General features: G+C 38.2%; 1 protein-coding gene across 2 annotated transcripts in view; it reads right to left on the bottom strand.

Annotated features, from left to right (window-relative positions):
* The window catches only part of PTBP3 (polypyrimidine tract binding protein 3), a 50,606-nt gene that overhangs the window by 10,926 nt on the left and 19,410 nt on the right, over positions 1-20,270 (bottom strand). The window contains exons 5-10 of one of the 2 annotated variants that reach the window (XM_075740297.1): positions 12,437-12,512; positions 11,788-11,957; positions 10,763-10,909; positions 5,937-6,101; positions 4,521-4,631; positions 367-541 (exon numbers count right to left, since the gene is read on the bottom strand). In XM_075740297.1, coding sequence (XP_075596412.1) covers positions 367-541; positions 4,521-4,631; positions 5,937-6,101; positions 10,763-10,909; positions 11,788-11,957; positions 12,437-12,512 — 844 coding nt within the window. The remainder of the gene's footprint in view (positions 1-366; positions 542-4,520; positions 4,632-5,936; positions 6,102-10,762; positions 10,910-11,787; positions 11,958-12,436; positions 12,513-20,270) is intronic. The other variant, XM_075740299.1, reaches the window with a different exon arrangement.

Here is a 20,270-nt window from a genome sequence, read left to right as displayed (position 1 = left end):
AACACCTACTTGCAAGCAACTTTAGGCAACCAGTGTCAATTTGGATGACTGTCATTGACCATTCTGACATGCAACATTTATTATACTACCTGTACCAATGATATAATTTCACCACATTTTACAAATATAGCATTTTGACAACACTTTGAATTTGCCCAAGAGCATTCCTCATGTTATAGTTTCAGATACTCATTTATCTTGAGTAGGACTTTCTCCTTTCCGTACAAACTTTACTGGACCTAACTAACTGAAATGTCCGCAAAATGTACCCTTCTGTGAACCTGTTATGCAGCCAGAGCATAAATGCAACATAAAAAGCATAATAATCTTACTGTGTATTCATCATTAGAAGTGAAGGTTTCTTACCAAATGGAGTAGCTATGGACGGCTCCAGAGATGGCTGGCCATCACCAGAAGGAAGGTCAAGGCGAGTGAAATCTCTACTTTTGTCATTGTTGTACTTCACCTTAAGGTTACTTAACTTGGAGAAATCAATACGCAGAGTGCAGCATGCAGTGTAGATACTTTGGCCATCCAGACCCTGAAGAAAAATAATTATATTTTCAGAGAGAAAACATAGTGTGGCACCAACACTGTAAGTTTATTTTATTTTCACCCTGCAATTGTATCCAAACAGAAATTCATCTTCTGTTTTTAGGGTACTGCTTTTAAACACCAAGTAGGCAATTGTACTGCCACTACCATTACCTAAACATCCTGTGTAGGTACTAGTGTAGTTCACTAATTCGTAAGTATTATGTCATCTTGTGCCAGTGGACAAAACATAGCTTTAAGCATGACTTGTCTTTCTAACTGTGCTTCTAATCCTACTTGTCTCCCAATCAATGCACAGTATCAGATGCTAGTAGCGATACTGTTTTGAAGATTTTTATTATACGGAACTGTCCCTCACATAAACTGGTGAAGGGTCTAGAGCACAATTCCTGTGAGGAGCAGCTGAGGGAATTGAGGTTGTTTAGCCTGGAGAAGAGGAGTCTGAGGGTAGACCTGATCGCTCCCTACAACTACCTGAAAGGAGGCTATTGCCAGGTGGGGGTTGGTCTCTTCTCCCAAGTAAAAAGCGGTAGAACAAGAGGAAACAGCCACAAGTTGCATCAGGGGAGGTTTAGATTGGATATTAGGAAAAAATTCTTCACTGAAAGGGTTATCAAGCATTGGACCAGGCTGCCCAGGGAAGTGGTTAAGTCGCCATCCCTGGAGGTGTTTAAAACACACGTAGATGTGGTGCTTAGGGACATGGTTTAGTGCTGGACTTGGCAGTGCTAGGTTAACGGTTGGACTTGATGATCTTAAGGATCTTTTCCAACCTAAATGATTCTATAAAATCCATCTTTTTAAGAGCCGCTATGCTTAGAAAGATCACCAAAGTAGTATTTTCTGCCTGTACCAGTCATACAAGAATCATGATGGATGAAGGGGAAAAAAACCACTCAAAAGATACTGGTTTGTTATAATTATTTAATATAACCTGGACTGAAATGATAATTTCTGTGAAATCTTTAGTAAGGTACCATTGATTATTAATACTGTTCTTTAAATAAAGATGCTATTGCTAACAAACAGGCTGTAATCTCATCTACATGTACTAATTTCTACTACGTACTTAATGTCTAAAACACATAGTAAATTTACTTGCTGGACTAAAGTGCAAGTAGCAATAAATGTTCTGTGCCTTTAATTTTGAAGCTGAAAATAAAGTCAACTTCAATAACAACAGTAGGGCAAAATTTCCATTAATTTTTTGAAAAAAGTAATGGTAAATACTACTTAATACTTAGCAGAATCTATTGTTCTATATAACTTCTGTAGGAACTTTCAAATTGATTTTATTTATTTAATAACATTGAGGTGACCACATAGGTTAAAAAGAAATACAAAGTGTCTGAGGCTTAGTTTCAAGTACGTGAAGTATTTTATCTTCTGTTTTTATTTTTTACTTCACAGTTCAAGTATTATGACATGATGATTTGTAACACTGCTGTCCCTGCTGCAAAAATCTGGAAGTCTTTGAGGTCTCAGCTTTTAATATTTGATGATCAACTACTCCCTCACTGAAGAAATTAACAATATTTTCTAGAAATTCAAATATTTAGCTATTATAAGGAAACTAATTCTAAAAGTTGTTTTGAAAAAAAAAAAAAAAGTGTTGTGGTGGGTTGACCCTGGCTGGGGCCAGGTGCCCACCAGAGCCGCTCTATCACTGCCCTCATTCACTAGACAGGGGAGAAAAGGTACAACGAAAAGCTTGTGGGTCGAGATATGGACGGGGGAGATCACTCACTAATTATTGTCACGAGCAAAACAGACTGAACTTAGAGTGGGAATACAGAGTAGAGGAATGAGAAATAAAATCAAATCTTAAAACACCTCCCCCCACCCCTCCCTGCTTCCCGGGCTCAACTTCACTCCTGGCTTCAACCTTGAGGAATGGGGGTTACAATCAGGTGGTCACACGTTGTTTCTGCCACTTCTTCATCCTCAGGGGAAGGACTCCTCTCATCGTTCTCCTGCTCCAACATGGGGTCCCTCTCACAGGATACAGTCCTTCATGAACTTCTCCAGCGTGGGTCCCCCACGGGGTCACAAGTCCTGCCAGCAAACCTGCTCTGGCGTGGGCTCCTCTCTCCATGGGGCCACAGGTCCTGCCAGGAGCTTGCTCCAGTGTGGGCTTCTGATGGGCCACAGCCTCCTTCAGGTGCCTCCACCTGCTCTGGCGTGGGGTCCTCCATGGGCTGCAGGTGGAATCTCTACACCCCCTCATCCTTCCTCCATGGGCTGCAGGAGGACAGCCTGCCTCACCATGGTCTTCTCCAGGGGCTGCAGGGGAATCTCTGCTCCGGTGCCTGGAGCACCTCCTGCCCCTCCTTCTGCACTGACCTTGGTGCCTGCAGAGTTTCTTACATCTTCTCACTCCTCTCTGCGGCTGCAAAAGCTCTCTAACTGCTTTTTTCCTTCTTAAATATGTTATCACAGAGGCGCTGATTGGCTTGGCCTTGGCCAGCGGCGGGTCTGTCTTGTAGCCGGCTGGCATTGGCTCTATCAGACACAGGGGAAGATTCTGGCAGCTTCTCACAGAAGCCACCCCTGTAGCCCCCCCACTACCAAAACCTTGCCACACAAATCCAACACATGCATGTATGTGGGAACGTTTTGGTAGTTGGGGGCTGCTGCCCCTCTGTGGAAAGAGACCAAGGGTTTCCCCATGCTGGACAGAGTGAGTTCCAGTTGGCTCCAAAACAGATCCACGGCTGCCCAAAGTGGAGCCAGCCAGCAACACTGTTGGCGCCTCTGCGATAACATGTTTACGAAAGGGTAAAAAACACTGTGCAAATGCTGGGCAAGAGAGGAGTGAGAAGATGTGAGAGGAACAACTCTGCAGACACCAAGGTCAGTGCAGAAGGAGGGGGAGGAGGTGCTCCAGGTGCCAGAGCAGAGATTGCCCTGGAGAAGACCATGGTGAGGCAGGCTGTCCCCCTGCAGCCCATGGAGGTCCACAGTGGAGCAGATATCCACCTGCAGCCATGGGAAGAACCCATGTTGGAGTAGTTTGTGAAGGACTGTATCCTGTGGGGAGGACCCATGCTGAAGGAGGGGAACAATGTGAGGAGGAAGGAGCAGCAGAGACAAAGTGTTATGGACTGACCACAAGCCTCATTCCCCATCCCCCTGCACCACTTGAGGGGATGAGGTAGAAGGGTCGGGAGTGAAGTTGAGCCTGGGAAGAAGGAATAAGGGTGTGGGGAAGGTGCTTTTAGTTTTGTTTGTGTTCCTCAATATCCTACTCTATTTTTAACTGGCAATAAATTAAATCAACCTTCCCTACATTGAGGCTTTTATGCCTGTGATGGTGAGCAATCTCCCTGTCCTTATCTCAACCCATGAGCTTTTCCACCTTATTTTCTCTTCCTGTCCTGCTGAGGAAGGGGAGTGAGAGCAGCTTGGTGGGTGTCTGGCAGCCAGCCAATGTACCAAATGTACCTAAAGTAAGTGAGCTTTTCTTCATTACTGAGAATCAGTAAATTAAAAATCAGGGTACAGCTGGTTTGAAATTGAGAAGTGTAAGGTGCAAACATTGATTCCTGTAAATTTGTCACTGAAATTCAAACAAGTAAAACATGTAACATTCACCTAATCTCTAGGCATTTAACTATACTACTCTTAATATTGGACCTCACTGAAAATATTCCATTTCATTTGAAAGGCAAAGACTTTTTGGTCAACTACAGTTACCATCACTCATCACTACTGACAACTCCGATTTTTGTTTTGGTACACTCATGCAGGTCTTGGGGTGTGTGCTATACATTTATGCTTGCAGTTGATGATAGAGTATTATCCTCTTAACTAATGAGGGATGTCAAAGTTATTCATGTGCAACAAGAGTGTTAGAATGATGAGAAATCATAAATTTAATGATCAAGCTATCCCTGATGTTTCCTGTTTATCTGGGGAAAACAAAATAAAACAGAACAAAATCAAGCTGTATACACTACACTTACCATTTTGGCATAATATGCACTCATTGGATCAGCATACTGGAGCAAAGCTTGGAATTGATTGTTCCTAGTGAAGGTGATAATCTTCAAGACAGATCCAAATTTAGAGAAAATCTGAGAAGGAAAAAACATGGACTTTCAGAAACAATGAATAATTCATGCACACTAAAAACTAGCATTTTAATGCTTCATATAAATTTCTGAAAGTTATTTCTTTTGTGACAGATGAACAGAATTTGAGTGATCTCAGAATTTTGTTTCAGGTAAAAAAAAAAATAAAAAGAGGCTACGAAAGATGGGGAAGAAGGATAAAATTTTCTTAAAGATTTAGCAATGACTGTTCAACTAAGAGCACGGAAGGCCAGCCCAAAGAGGCATTTGTCCAATGTCTGCAGAGAAATTGTGGATAATCTAAGTTGAGGTTTGAGAAATGGACTTTCACAAATCAGTTGAGATGGGAACTGCAAACTGCCTTTCAAGGTATCCACCTTTATATTGTGTACTTCAAATTCTGCGGGTATATCTTAATTAGTTGATGTGCCTACAAATTAATTATGCAGACCCGCTGTCCAAACTAGAAGACAAAGAAGAAAAGAAGCAAGACAAAGACCTAGTTTGGGACCTACCCCTCTGATTTACAGTGGAATGGTATTTGATTTATTGCAAATGCAAGCATTGCAGAAAAATTATAAAAGGTTGAAATTAAATATATATACACTCAAAATGAGAGTGTGCACTACATGAAGGTGTCTATACAAAAGCAAAGCCACAAAGAATGAGGAGAAAAGTATAGCTATCATGCAAGTGCAGAAAAACTAAGTCCAAATTCACAGTGGAAGAGGAAAAGTCAGCCTGGAATGGAAAGAAAGTCCAGAGATAAGGACAAACATCTCCTGCCAGCTTATTAGGCCTAGAGTCATGGATACAAGACACACTCTCCTAACCCTTTGTGCCCAGTTTTTGAATCTCTCAGAAATAAGGTTTTAATGCTGCAGTCATTATTTTGTGGTAGAAGACAGAACAGAAACCTTTTTCACAGCAATTTAAAATTAGCCATTGATTTCCTGTTCATAAAGCACTTCCCCTTAAGAAAGGCCTAAATACAGCTTCTGAACATATGCTTTTCCATGTTCATCCACAAGACCAAATAGACCTTTTTTTTAAGATAATTAAATTCAATGTATTCCTGTTTGGTTTTAAACTTAAAACCCACTGTATATGTCAATTTTGTTTCTGCAAAGATAACAATGAATACTCTGTTTCTTATAATAAATATTTTAAGGTGAATTGTGCTAAAAATGGTTAGTTTCTTGACAAGCAGTTATAACTTACAAAATATAATCAAAGTTTTGGATTTACAATGGCAACATTGGAACAGATTTTAAGTAGTATTATTTTTTTTAAAGCAATCCTCATTACCTGATACAGCACTTCTAAAGTGACAGGGTAGAAAATATTTTCAACAATGATTCGAAGAACAGAACTTTGACCTGGAAGGATCCCACCTTCAGGAGCAAGACCACTTGTAATTGCCAGGTTTCCAGACTGCGTAGCATTCACAGCTTGCAATGCAGCTTGGGCTTTCTGAAATCATGACACAGAAGAGACCACAATTAATTCACACACATACAAATTATTCATATCTTTAAAAAAGTTCTCTTACAAAGAAAAGTGTGTAAAATGCATTTAAAAATGCAACTTTAAAAAAACATATTCCCTATACCTGATTATCAATTCAAATCCTACCTTAATATGTAAATCATACCTCTTCCTTCCCCCTCCCTTAAAAGGAGGCAGATCACACTTTCGCAGAATTATTACTTTCTTTTTTTTAGTTAAGCTGTTAGTAGTTTGCAATGCCATGTAGACACAATTTTGCCTTGATTCAGTAAGCTTTCATAATTCTAGAGATTTTCCAGCAAATTAGTATGATGACAATATTGTAATAGACTAACAACCAGACAGTATAGCAAAAACTATTTCTTCTGCTTTATTAGGATTTCATTCTCTTCAGGAACTAAGTTTTGCTGGGGATAAACTTAAAGGTGCATATGCTGCTCTTTTTTCTGAGCCAACCTATCAATCACAAAAAACACCTTTAAATCTCACTCCTCAGACTGCCTCACTGGGACTTTGGGAGTCTCTACACTTGTTTTTGATAGGCTTTCCTCAAGAAGGTCTTCAGACTACCTCTGAGAGCACCATGGAGAGATGTTCCTTTCCAAATGTAGTGTTAGGACTTGAAGTCATGTCTCAGTAACACTATGTTCTTGGAAGATGGACTAAACATCACACAAGATAAAGATGTTACCCAGTTTCAGAAACATGTAACCCTGCAAAATAATCTGTCCTTCAGGCCTAAGCCTAGACACTACATCAGTAAAGTAGTGTTCAGCTGCTCTGCTAGGGTGTCTAAAATGTAAGTAAAACTTTAAAAGGTCATTAGTGGGATAATAAATAAATAAATAAATAAATAAATAAATAAATAAATAAAAGTAGACAATGTTTTTATAGAAGGAGAGAGCAAGTGTCATGCACTGAGTTGAAAATACTCTAAGAAACAGATACTTATTTGCAAATATGAATATAGTTTTCCTGAGGCTTTTACATATACCACATCTTAAAAAAATAAATCTTGTTATTTTATGTATTTGTTTATGTATTTATGTATTTTGCAGATAACAAACCAATCCATCAATCTTTGATGAGGAAAGTGACAAATAGCAGATTGACAAACTTGCAAGATTTCAGTGACTTTTGTGTCAGCACAAATTAAAAATGAGCACTGATTTTTGCCCCAATCACTACTTGCAACATTCTTACAGAAAACAAAATCATGATACACACATCACATTATCTAATTTATGTATCAAAATGGGAGGTCAATTCATCCAGGAATCCAAAAATCCACATGGATTTCAACTGCAATATGACAGTTTGTATACATTGATCTTGTTGTGCATAGAGTATTTCCTTGTTTAGACATTAGGATTTAAATCATTAATCATTTAAATCATTAATCATTTAAATAATTAATCTGCAATATTCAATTCATATTCTTAAGAAATCAATTTTTAGTACTGCAAAAATACAAGGAAGAAAATAATTTTGGTGTTTGGCATGCAGTTACACATAAAACTGATGTTTTACCAGCGAAAACATCCATTTTATTGGACCTAGGGTTCTTATTAGAAAAGACAGTCAACGTTAAAAAAGATAACACTATTAAGAATAGACTTGAACAACTTCAAGATGATGATTTGCTGTTCCTGAGTTTGCAAGGCCATGGAACAGTGTCAACAACACAAAAGCAGGTTACATGATCCCTCACAGTAACATTCATATCTGATAAAGTAAAAACCTTCAAAAGAGCTGCTTTTTGGGCAGAAAGTAGTTCATTATGTGGCAGCTGGGTTTGCTCTTCCATGTGTTCTTCAGATAGCATCTACAGACCCATGATTAGCAACTAACTTAGAGAAAACACAAACATGAAATTGAAAGTGTATGTTTTTTGTGGTATTCCTGCTACTATGGGCACAATAACAGGGGGAAAAAAAATCAGGAAAAAGTTTTACTGGAGAAGCCATGATATTTTCTTCATATTCTGAAGCTATTGACAGACATTACCTAAGGTTAAAACTTAGGAATGGCAAAAGTACTTGCAAAACATATTGTAAGCAACTATTTTTAAGAGGTGTAGAATATAATAGCAGGGTCATCTACAGTAGAGTGTTTAGGATTGTTTCCAGTCAGGTTTTTAACACATCTGACAATGGAGACTCCACAACCACTCAGAGCAACCCATTCCAATGTTTCACCACTCTCATAGTAAAAATGTTTTTCCTTAAGTTTAAGTGGAATTTTCTGTATTTGAATATATGCCCATTGCCTCTTGTTCTGTCAATGGGCACCACTAAAAAGAGTCTGTCTCCACCTCCTTTACTCCGCCCTCACCACATGTTTGCAGACTTGTAAGATTTGTAAGAATCCCCCAAGCCTTCTCTTGTCTCTGGCTCTCTTTGTATGACAGATGCTCCAGTTCCTTAACCATCCTTTTGCTGGATTTGCTTCACTATGTCCATGTCTCTCCTGTACTGAGGAGCCCAGGACTGGACACAGCATTCCAGATGTGTCTCATCAGTGTTGAGTAGAGGGGAAGGTCACCTCCCTCAATCTGCCAGCAATGTTCTGTCTTCTGCAGCCCAGGAGGCTGTTGGTCGCCTTTGCTACAAGAGCATGTGCGCTGTCCGCCAGGACTCCCAGGTCCTTCTCTGCCAAGCTGCTTTCCAGCTGGATGGCCCCAGTGTACGATGGTACTGAGGTTACTCCTCCTCAGGTGTAGGAATACGCATTTCCCTTTGTTGAATTTAATGAGGTTCCTCCTGTCAGTCCATTTCTCCAGCTTTTCAAGTTCCCTCTGAATGGCAGTACAACCATCTGGGCTGTCAAATACTCCTAGTTTTGGGTTGTCAGCAAACTTGCTGAGGATGTTCCCCATCCCATCATCTAGGACTTTAATGAAGAGGAAGCAGTACTGGACACAGTATCAATCATGCCCCCAGTTGGACTCCATGCCACTAGCCACAACCATTTTAGCCTTTCAGATCACTTCACAGTCTACTTATCTAGACTGTATTTAATCAGTTTGTCTATTGGGATACTATGGCAAACAATGTTGAAAGTCTTCCCAAAGTCAAGATAAACAACATCCGTTGCTCTCCTGTCATCCACCAAACCAGTCATCTCACTGTCGAAGGCTGTCACATTGGTCAGACATTACTTCCTGTTCAAAATCCGTGTTGGCTTTTTCCAACCACCTTCTTGTCCTTTGAATGTTTGGAAATGGGTTCCAGGATTAGTTGCTCCATTACCTTCTCAGGGACTGAGGTAAGGCTGATCAGCCGGTGGTTCCCTGATCTTCTTATTGTCCTTCTTTAAGATAGGAGAGAAATACCTTTCTTCTAGTCCTCAGGGAACTCCTCCAATTGCCATGACCTTTCCAAGATTGTAAAAGTGACATTGCAATGGCATTAGCCAGCTCCCTTGGCACTCCCAAGTGCAACTCATTAGGGCCACAGACTTTTGTTTATGCAGTTTGTTTAAATGTTCCCTAACAAGATTCTTTACTTCCTTCATCAAGACTTTCCCATTGTTCTCAGTTGCTTGGTATTCCCAAGGGTAAGTCTTAACTACTAAAGACTGAGGAGAAGGCATCCAGTACTTCAGCCTTTTCCATGTCCTTTGTCACTAGGGCTCCCACCCCATTCAAGCAGCAGGTCCACATATTCCCTAAGTCTTCCTTCTGCTGCTAATACATTTTGAGGAGCCATTCTTGTTACTGTTCACTTTCCTCACTAGAGCCAACTCCATGTGGTCTTTGACTTTCCTAACCTCATCCCTGCATGTTCAGATAATGCTCTATATTCCTCCTGGGTCACCTGTCCATGATTCTACCTTTTCTATGCCTCTTTTTTATGTTTGAGTTCGGACCTCCTTGTTCATCCAAGCAGTCCTTCTGACACTTTCACTTGATTTCCTGCTCATCAGGATGAGCCGTTCTTGAGCTTGAACTCCTCCACTGTAATTTTACAGATATCGAGAAGTCCCTATCTGAAAGAAGTTACTGCTTAGATAACTGTCAGAAATATCTATCAGAATTTGACTGTTGGTGTAGTGGAAAGTAGGCTATCTACCAGTGTTGTGGTTTAACCCCAGCTGGCAGCTAAGTGCCACACAGCTGCTTGCTCACTCCCTCCACAGCGGGATGGGGGAGAGAATCAGAAAGGTAAAAATGAGAAAACTCCTGGGTTGAGGTAAAGACAGTTTCATAGGTAAAATAAAAGCCGCGAACCAAAGCAAAACAAAACAAGGAATTCATTCACCACTTCCCATGGGCAGGCAGGTGTTCAGCCATCTCCAGGAAAGCAGGGCTCCATCACGCATAACGGTGACTTGGGAAGACAAACGCCATCACTCTGAACGTCTCCCCTTCCTTCTTCTTCCCCCAGCTTTATATGCTGAGGATGACATCATATAGTATGGAATATCCCTGTGGTCATTGGGGTCAGCTGTCCCAGCTGTGTCCCCTCCCAACTCCTTTAAGTGCACCAGGTGTGAGAAGCAGAAAAGGCCTCGACACTACGTAAGCGTCACAAGCTACTATGGGGAAAACTAACTCTATCCTAGCCAAAACCTGTACACAACTTGTTCAATTCTATCCTGTTAAATGGAAATATTATACTTACAGCCTGATTAGGTAGATTGTCAGTCTTAAGTTCTTTGTGATTGGAAAATTGAATATAAACAGGCTGACTGCGGAGACAAGGTGTAGCGGGAGTATAGTGGTTGACCATAGTAACAGCAGCTTCTTCAGAAGCCATTTCCAAAAATGCCTGCAACCAATACATAGCAGTTTTCTGTGGTGTTTTGTTTACAGGGGAGAACAAAGCATCAAAGCACCATTTATTCCCAATTCCACGCTCACTAGAAAAAGATCATGTGAAAGTACAGTACTGATTTGCTCAGCATTACAATGCATTTGTGTGTGTGTGTGTGTGCATGTTTATGGGGATATTTGATTTGATTTGTGAGTTTTCTTAAAAGGTTTTACATTGTAAATACATTAAAGAAGAGATGGAATAATTATGACATATGGGAAGCAATGCTGCTAAAAATACCACACTGTTAATGAATTTATTAGATTCCTGAATCCAAGCACTATTACCTAGGTAGCAGATACACATACTGATTGAAAAAGTAGGAACAGGACACTAAACATCTATCAGTTTGTGCATTATATTAACCCAGCTCAGTGCTCTTGACAATTTTTGAATGAATGCCTATTATTTTTAGGATTTCAGTGTTTATTCATGATGTGAACTACCCGTTGCATCTAAAAGGATTTAAAAAAAAACTAAACAATTTATTTCACATTAAAAAATTAACATGCATGTTAATTATTTAATCAGGCAGGTTATTTCAAGACATATGACAACATCAATAGTCGCAATGTAGTTTTTTATCATCTGTATATTCTTACATGTTTAGCAATATTATTAATAAGTTCATTATTTAATCCAAAAGTATATTAAAACCTTCAAATAAATATCCAGACATCCTTTCACATTTGAAAATATAAAAATCTTGAGCTATCAATGAAATATTTAGACATTGTTGCAATCATTTCAGCCAAATGCAATACCCAAATGGTCATAACATGAACCACATCTACAGCCTTGCTCTTATAATTGAAACATTGAAAATGACATACCTGACTTTTTCCTTTTAGCATCAAGAGGTTGGTTACTTTGCCAAAAGGGAGGCCTAATGAAATGACTTCTGCTTCTGTAACATCATTTGGAATTTGGCGAAGATGAATGACACGTGAAGGGGAGGATGGTGATTTGTCTTCTTTAAATTTCTTCTTGTCACTCTCATTATCTAAAATATTTTAGGGAGAGGGATGGATGAGCAAAAAAGTCAAAATTACTGCAGACCAAAACCTAAAAGAGATAAATTGCTGTCTCAGCACTGACATTGACTTATCCATAACTCTTTGAATCCTAAGGAAGGACCATTCGTATATAACCAAAGGACAGTTTAAGAAGACTCCTTCAGCTGTTCCCAGTCTCCACTGCAAGGCAAGTGTGTGGTGTGTTTGTTTTGCTTTGGATTTGCTTGTTTGTTTTCTTGTGGGTTTGTTGGGGTTTTTTTAAGTCTTACAGAGAAGCCAATAATTTCTTCCCAAATGCCCACATCACATATTTACAAATTGTTAATTAGACAGAAGAGGGGCAAGTAGTAATTGGAAGGTAATACTTTTTTTTTTTTTTTTTTATTACCAACTTATCTCTCTGCATGTCTTCTTGATTAGATTCACCTCCTACATCAGGGTTTGTTTTTGGTTTTTTTATGCATACCTGTAGCTGGAGTAGAGTTGCTCATGGTAAAAGACTTGTTACAGAGTCCAGAAGAAAGAAGCTTGTCAGGTCCACGCTAAAAAATAAAAGACAAGATTACTAGTAAAAGCTGTTATAGAGAAAGAGCTTGATATAAAAGTACAACAACTCCTGTAATTTATTCTTCCCAAGAACACTCCCTTTCTATACACATCATCCACTATTGCTGTGAACTTATGTTTCAGGAAAAAAAAGACGACCACACAACTTTTCCTTCTGCCTCAGGATGTTAGCAAATTCAGCTGTGTTACACTTCTTACTTCTCTTATTATTTGTCCTACTACAGTTTATGTTTCAAAAGATCAAGAATAACAAATTCTTGTGAGAAGAAATGAGCAGGCTGCAGGCTCTGAGTTTGCAATTACAATGTTACTTCCAGATATGAATGAACACACAGGTAAGGTCAGCATTTGTGACTGGACACAGTGAACCTTGAGCAAAACTAACTCATACCTATTGCACTTTTTTTTTAAACCTAACTCTTGTCCTAGGAATCTGATGGTGCATCACATATATTTAGAAAAAATACTGAAAAGCAAAGAATACTCACAATTTGAAGCTCTAACTACTATCAGAGAAGAGTCTGAGCACTGCGAGTTCTTCATTCAAAAATCATCACCTAGCTGCCAGTTAAGTCTGTTTAGTCTTTCATACTGCTCTAGTATGCCTGCCAAGCACCAGCTTCAAAATGCCAGCAAGAAGCAAGGTACCACAATACCTCTGGAAAGCAGATAAGTTCCTGAAACTTTCACTACAGTCTTCCATAAAAGCATTTTCAAGAAAAAGTTGAGACTAAGTGGTTCATCAAGATGGAATAAGCTGAGCCGAACAGGTGCTTACCACTTTGGTGGAAGGAGAGGTTCCCGTTTCCCTTGCCCCAGTATTCCCACCCCCTCATGGCCATGAGCTGTTTATTTTGCACCATCTTTGGTGCCCAAGAGATTTTCCACGAGATGACTCAATCCTCCAACCTGCCAGGACTCTATGCTGAGTTAGGTTAGTTAGTTTATCAGCTGAAAAAGGGGTTGAAAAGTGCCAGGATCCAGTGCAAAGAAAGGGGTAGGAATACTTGAAAAGGAGATAGGACTAAGAAAGCACTCTTTTGGCAGCAGCAAGCCAGGATGCTGGCTTGTATTGCTGATGGAAGTACTGCTCATAGAGGAATGGTTTATAAGCTGTCTGTGCTTAATGGAGCAGTTTGATTCTTTTCATCCTTGTGATTAACCATGTGCTCCTGCTGCTTCTCCAGTGTTGGAAGGGTCATTCAGAACAGAAGGCTGTGACCTGGTTAGGATGCTGAAAAACCTTTTAAGCCAAATTTAGCTGTTAATGAAGGAGCACAGGTGTTAGTGTGGGATGAAGGAAAACATGACTGTGTTCATACTCCTCTGGCAGCAGTACAGACTTATTATTGTTAACCATGAAAATGCATCATAACAGTATATTTAAATGGAATATCTAATTGTGGGAAACACTCTGTAAAATCAATGAAAAATGTAACAACTTCTTAAAGAAATTCCAATCCTAATTGTTTTCAGTTGCCACTCATTAAATCAATTTGCAATAAAAATATAGGCTGATGTAAAGAGCAGCCTATTCAGCTGAGCAATAGCTCACCGTATGTCATATAACCCAAGTTATGCTTCTTTGAATGCTCACATTTTAAATTCATCTCATTAAAGGTTGTCAATAAAATGGTTACTATATATATGATACATATCACACGTATGGATATTATGGATATTCGGATGGATACTGGAATGCAATTTATATCCAAAATCAGTATTTATTTGTAGTTATTAGAAGTACCTTGAGCATGTCAGCATCCAGGTATTGAATGTCTAAAGAACACGTTTTGATTGTAAAATGCATATCCTGCTAATTAAACAAAAGCAGCAATATGCGCAAATAGGATGTGGTAGAAAGTATTAAGGATGGTCTTTTATTAAGCCTACCATTCCTTTTATTTACAGGAGGGCGGAAAAAACCCCGCTACTGCTGTAACACCAGTTGCGGGGGCTTTTAGCTTGTTTTTTTTAACTTAGCATTTATTCAACAGAAGAAATCTCTACATTTTTCAAGAAGGCTGTGATAAAACTTGGGGTTTTAGCATGTCCAACTGTGGCAGCAGCCACGTTTTTTGAGCAACTTGTAACTATTTTGTGCTTTCATTATAAACCCTGGCCCCAAATACATCTATTATTATTTTGACAGATATGTTAATTTCAAGGACTTAACATGTATTCTCACAATTTCATATTTAATTTTATATGCACCAATATTAAAAAAAACCCACAGCAGACTGTTTTCAGAAAACAAAAAAATGTCTAACCTCTTCCATTTTTAAAACTTTTCTTAGTTGATTCAATTCAGGATTCAAATAAGCATCTTAGTGCAGAAAACAGAAGCTACTATTTTGACAAGCTATGTACTTACAGGTTTTGCAGAAGTTAGGAAAATGCATAATGGCACAATTTTTACAAACGAGTATTAGTTGTCTAGGTATTAGTCTACAAATGAGAAAAATATGTAAATTATGAACTGTTAGACATACATATTTTATGAAATTTATAATTTACAACAAAAAAGATATGTTTTCAACTTAAATTTTACTGCCTGCATCAGCAACTTACAGCATTAGCTACTTTATAGGTTTGGTACATGAAAATGCAACTGATAAATTTGATACTGACTTCTGGGCAAAATTCTTAGAGGATACTACAGAAAATATTAACTAACTGTGAGGATTTACAACAGAACACTGTGAAGAGCAGATAGATCTTAAAAACAAATTGCAAAGACCAGAACTTACTATCATGGATAATACAGACAGTCTATAAATCAACCATAATCTGAAAGATAATTCAGCCTTCTCAGAACAAGTTCTAGCATATTCCAAAAGAAAATGTATGTAACCTTCTCAAGAAGGATTCATCCTTTCTAGGCTACCCCATCACTACAGTCTCATCTAGTAATAATATTGCTTATGGGTTTGTGCTGTAAACCAGTGAAGCAATTCCAGGTTGAAAAGACACACACACAGAGGAACACAATTCAGGTGGCTGCAGCGATCTGTATTACAATTCTCTGTAGAACTGCCCTGTATCCATACAACTGAAGCTGTAGCTCACTGCAGCACAAAATGAACTGCTCCAGGATGGGGGACTAAACCAGTTTCAACAGGGGAAAAATGATAACACAAAATTACAGCCTTTGGTCAGGACATGTGCCTGTACTTACACTGATACACCATCTCCTTAAGAGAGCTCCCAAGACTTTACCTTTCCACTGACGACCATTAGCCTGATAATATAGCAGTCAAAACACAGTGAAAGCTCTTTTAAACCCCAAGCCCATCTCCTAGACAACTGTTTTACTTGGTCTAATAAAAGACTAGCAAGGCTTTGAGCCTCTTACAATACAGGAAACCATCACTATTACAAATGTATAACTGTCTTCATATTTTTAATTTGATACAAGGAGGATTTTTAAATGAAGATACTGTTAACTTTGTTTATGTAAAAAAACCCAACTATAAAACATTAAATCACAGAATAATTAGCCTGCTACAGTCATGCTAGATCTAGAGCACTTATTACAAAACTTAGTTTCTTACAACCACAAGATTTTGATTATACTTTTTCTTATTATTTGAATGCTCCACTGAAACACTATTCCAGTTTATAACTTTTGATACCAATATTAAGTTACATACCTACTCATACAATTACAGTGTATTTATTTATTATAACACGCCCCCTGGAAGGACGTGATATAAGAGAACTATTAGGAACTCCACTGGTTTGAAGGTGGATGACCAAGCTATTGCTGAAGAACACTATAAAGATGCTTTTCAGCATCTCATCATTTATCCAGCAGTATAACTGATAAGCCTTCTGAGTCATTGATTGAAAGCAAAAACAAACCCAATGCAAAAAATGTTCTAGAAGAATGCAAAGATAAATTGACACCATGACAGTTCTCCTGCAAGTTGAAGTACAATGTGCATATGTTGGGGATACTCTAGATTAGTAAAAGAGATAACATTTACTTCATTGGTGTCTTCCCACCACTATTCACAGAGAATCGACAAAGAAATGACAGCACTCAAGTTTGTGAAGCCCATTTGTTCAATCTCCTTCTTTCCCAGATAGAGCTGCAAGAGATATATTTGAAATACTTCGTAACATGAAGCATTTAATGTGGCGACAAAGATCTACTACAGCCTGCTCTGGTGAAAGGTATGGCAAAGCCTTGGATGCTGAAAAAGTCCACACAAGTGAGTGTGGCCTAGGTAGCGTGTTACAAAATTCTTACTGAGTATTTCTACAGAGGCTAGAGAGTCCTACCATGCCCCTAGTTTCTCTCTGTATTCAAGTTTTCGGGTGGCTACTTCTTAGTTATTCACCATTTAAGTTCAGCTCAGAAACAGAGTGGCTAAATCCTGCCTACAAAGCTACTCTGACATCCTTCCTTGCCTGCAGCGTACAGACACTTGCAGTTTTACATGCTTCTTTCAGCAGGGATGTCAGCTTACACCGCCCTTATGCCATTCACTACTGCTTTAGTTTTCACAGCACGACTGTCCGAGATGAGACAATTACCCTAAATGAGCTGCTTGCACCAGTTCCCTGTGAAGCCTCATGGGCAAAGGTGAAGAGACAGGCAAGGACAAGTAAGCTTGGCTGCCTAACCTTCCACTGATAAGCACTTCTTCCAGCACAAAGCTATGCTCACAAAAAGCAGCACCATAGTTCTGTCTAAGTGTCAGAAGAACTGTACCAAGTGCACGGTGAGTATTCCTTCTTTCAGACCTGTGGGAAATGTAGGTAAGTGGAATCGTTCAATATAAGGATGGCTACTAGCCCAGGGCTAGAACACCCTCCTCTGTTCCCACATTCATCCCGTCATTTCAAACACATTAGTGATCTTGTAACTTGCTAAGACTGCTTTTTCTTAAACTATAAGTCTTTCCATTTCTCCTATTTCATGACAACATTTTTGCATTTGTTTGAGATTATTAAGTGGTAACAGGTAAGGTAAGAACAGTAGAGCACCTTATTGCTAGTTCAAGTTTATTCTTTCATTTAATTATTGAGTAGGAAATAGAAACCTGCTGCTTGGAAAACATAATTTGATCCTGGACATTTCTTTAAAAACAGGTAAAATTTAGAGTGCCAAGTAACCAGTCTACAAAGTGTAGCACTCAATGATAGGTCAATGAAATTAGTTATTCTTCTGTATTTACCATGGCCGATTTCCCTAAATAAGACATATTACACAATTATTTCAGATGCCTTTCCTGAAATTAAGTAAGCTTTTCTATGATTTTTAAATTCCTGATAGTAATATATGTTAATAATTCTGCAATTCAAGTATAAAAAAAGCTGTACTCATAGCAAAGAGGTATAACAAATATCTGAAAGTCAACAACTCTAGTTTTCTAAATTCTTTGTAAGTTACATATAGTTGCATACAGGAAGGTAAGTTTCAGACTCTAAAATACTTATTTAGAACTTGTACATTTGTCAAAACTATGGCAGGTATTTATTCAGCATTACTTTTGGAATCAATAAGTCCTATAAACAACCTGATAACTTTTAGAAAGGCTGTATGTAAACAAAATAACTTTCTTCCCCCCAACCTATAACTGCAGTATTTCCTCCTCTCTTCCTTGCTAGTCATAAGTTCTTCAGTACAGTTCAAATAATTACAAATAGAATCGTCTCAGAGAAACTTTCATTTCATCTGACATACGTATTGTTTGTTTTCCTAGAAAAAAGCTAGCAACCTTTCTAGGCTATTATTTCTAAGTCAACAACCAGGAAGAATATTATTATAGCTTTTTATTATGACATAGGTAGAATAACAAAAAAGGGGGGCAAATTTTAAGGGAAAATAATTCATTCAAAAAAGCACCTTTGTCCTTGCATATAAATTAAAGTTTTGTACATTTTTCTATAAGGTTCTACATGACAACAAACAACTTACTGTTCCAAAAAGGACACACTTTTAAACATGGCAACTTCAAGGTATACCAGTGAAAAAATGTTGTTAAATGTAAATGAACTGTTCGAATGCATACTTTATTGTTTTTATAGAATGTGATTGTGGGGAAAAAAAAAGCTAAGGGTCACGATAAGAGCAAAAATTTTTATTATCTTCTCCTTCTGCAGTAAGCTCTCTCAATACCTGTTACATTCCTTTATTCTTTCTTCCACAAACCGTATTTGCAACAGAGATGCAATTCCTATTTCCAAAATAAGGATTTAATGTGAAGTACAATGCCACTGATGCCAAAATAAAAAGATTGCAAAGAAAGTGGAGGTAAACTAAGGGAAGCTTCAAAGTCATATATTTGTATTAAAAATAAACAAACTGACCTTACAAAGAAAAAACTGCCATTTCAGTAAGCTCAAACAGAAGGAAATTATAGGCAATGATCACAAACAAGCAAGCCTCCTTTCCTCCACTGCAAAGACCCATCCAAAAACATTGGGTCAACAGCCTGATCGTCAGTCATCCTAGAAGCATGTTGTTTTAAGCACAGATAGCTGCTCTTCTGCAAGCTTGAATGCTCAGTGGCTCTGTTGGCAATACAGCCTGCTCTACTGCCTCTGTTATCAATTACTGAATTTCCTGCTACACTGGTAACAAGATACTGTACACTTTCAAAGAGTCACGCAACAGTAATTAAGAAGTGAAAAGGAAAAGAATGAATCAAGGTTTAGGCTTGTTGATTTGATTAATGAAGAGATATAGGCTTCTTTTTAGAACAACAAATAATTAGTAAAGCTGCAACAGTATATACTGTCACACAAACTAAATAATCTTTCTTAATCATGATGATAGAAAAATTTCTTAAATATTAAGTTTCCATGACACAAAAATAACTTGAATAAACAGTTCCTAATGGCAGATGCCATGCTGAAGTGGCAAATACAATAAAGACTCCAAAATATCCCAAAATATACTATGTGAAATATTTAGCAAGAATTTAAAATCCAGCAGTTTCAAGAACTGCATACAAAATAGTTTTAGAAACCGTCTTGTTATCCCATCTTAACTATTGCAATGTAGATAATGGAATAGTAGAATCACAGAATCATTTCACCATTTTTCTATAAAACAGCTGAAAAAAATGGTTAATAATAAAACTGGCTACACACACATATTTGTCCTGTTGCCTTCTTTTAAACAGCTATGTCTCTTTTTTACCACTACAGACTGTTTTTTAAGATTGATGCAGCCATTTAAAATTAAGCAATCCAAATATTAAAAAAAGAAAATATTTTTTTAAGCCATGTAAATGCTAACTGCATTAGTTCCAATCTCACCCAGGAGTCATGTGGATTGCAGAGAGTTTATCTCGAGTTTATCTCAAGTTTATACATATTTGTTTTTCAGGTCAGCAGCAGGAATACGGAAAAGGAGATAAGCTTTACCACGCTAAGGTGTTCATCCTCCACTGGGGAGACTGCAGAAGATAGATGGAAAGGAGGCAGTAAAAAGCTCATGAGATCACAGTTAGGCAGCACCTTTCCCCCTGCCTCTCACCATGCCAACTAGCACAGACATGCAATTGGCTTACAGTATGGTATACACCTAGACCATTTACCTTCAACAGTTGTCTGCTTTTACTGTTGTCTAGGTGTTATCTTTCATTGGAAAAGAATTTTAAAAGAATCATCCAATTCTACTATATGGCCAAGGTCACATCTTATTAATACAAGAATCACCAATTGTATCTCACATGCTTTAATCAACACTCCCATCCATTCATAAAGTCAGAGAA

This window comes from Balearica regulorum, chromosome Z (assembly GCF_011004875.1).
Source record: "Balearica regulorum gibbericeps isolate bBalReg1 chromosome Z, bBalReg1.pri, whole genome shotgun sequence".
NCBI classification, from domain to species: domain Eukaryota; kingdom Metazoa; phylum Chordata; class Aves; order Gruiformes; family Gruidae; genus Balearica; species Balearica regulorum.
The sequence above is the reverse complement of the archived record's forward strand: the minus strand, read 5'-3'. Positions and strand labels throughout refer to the sequence as shown.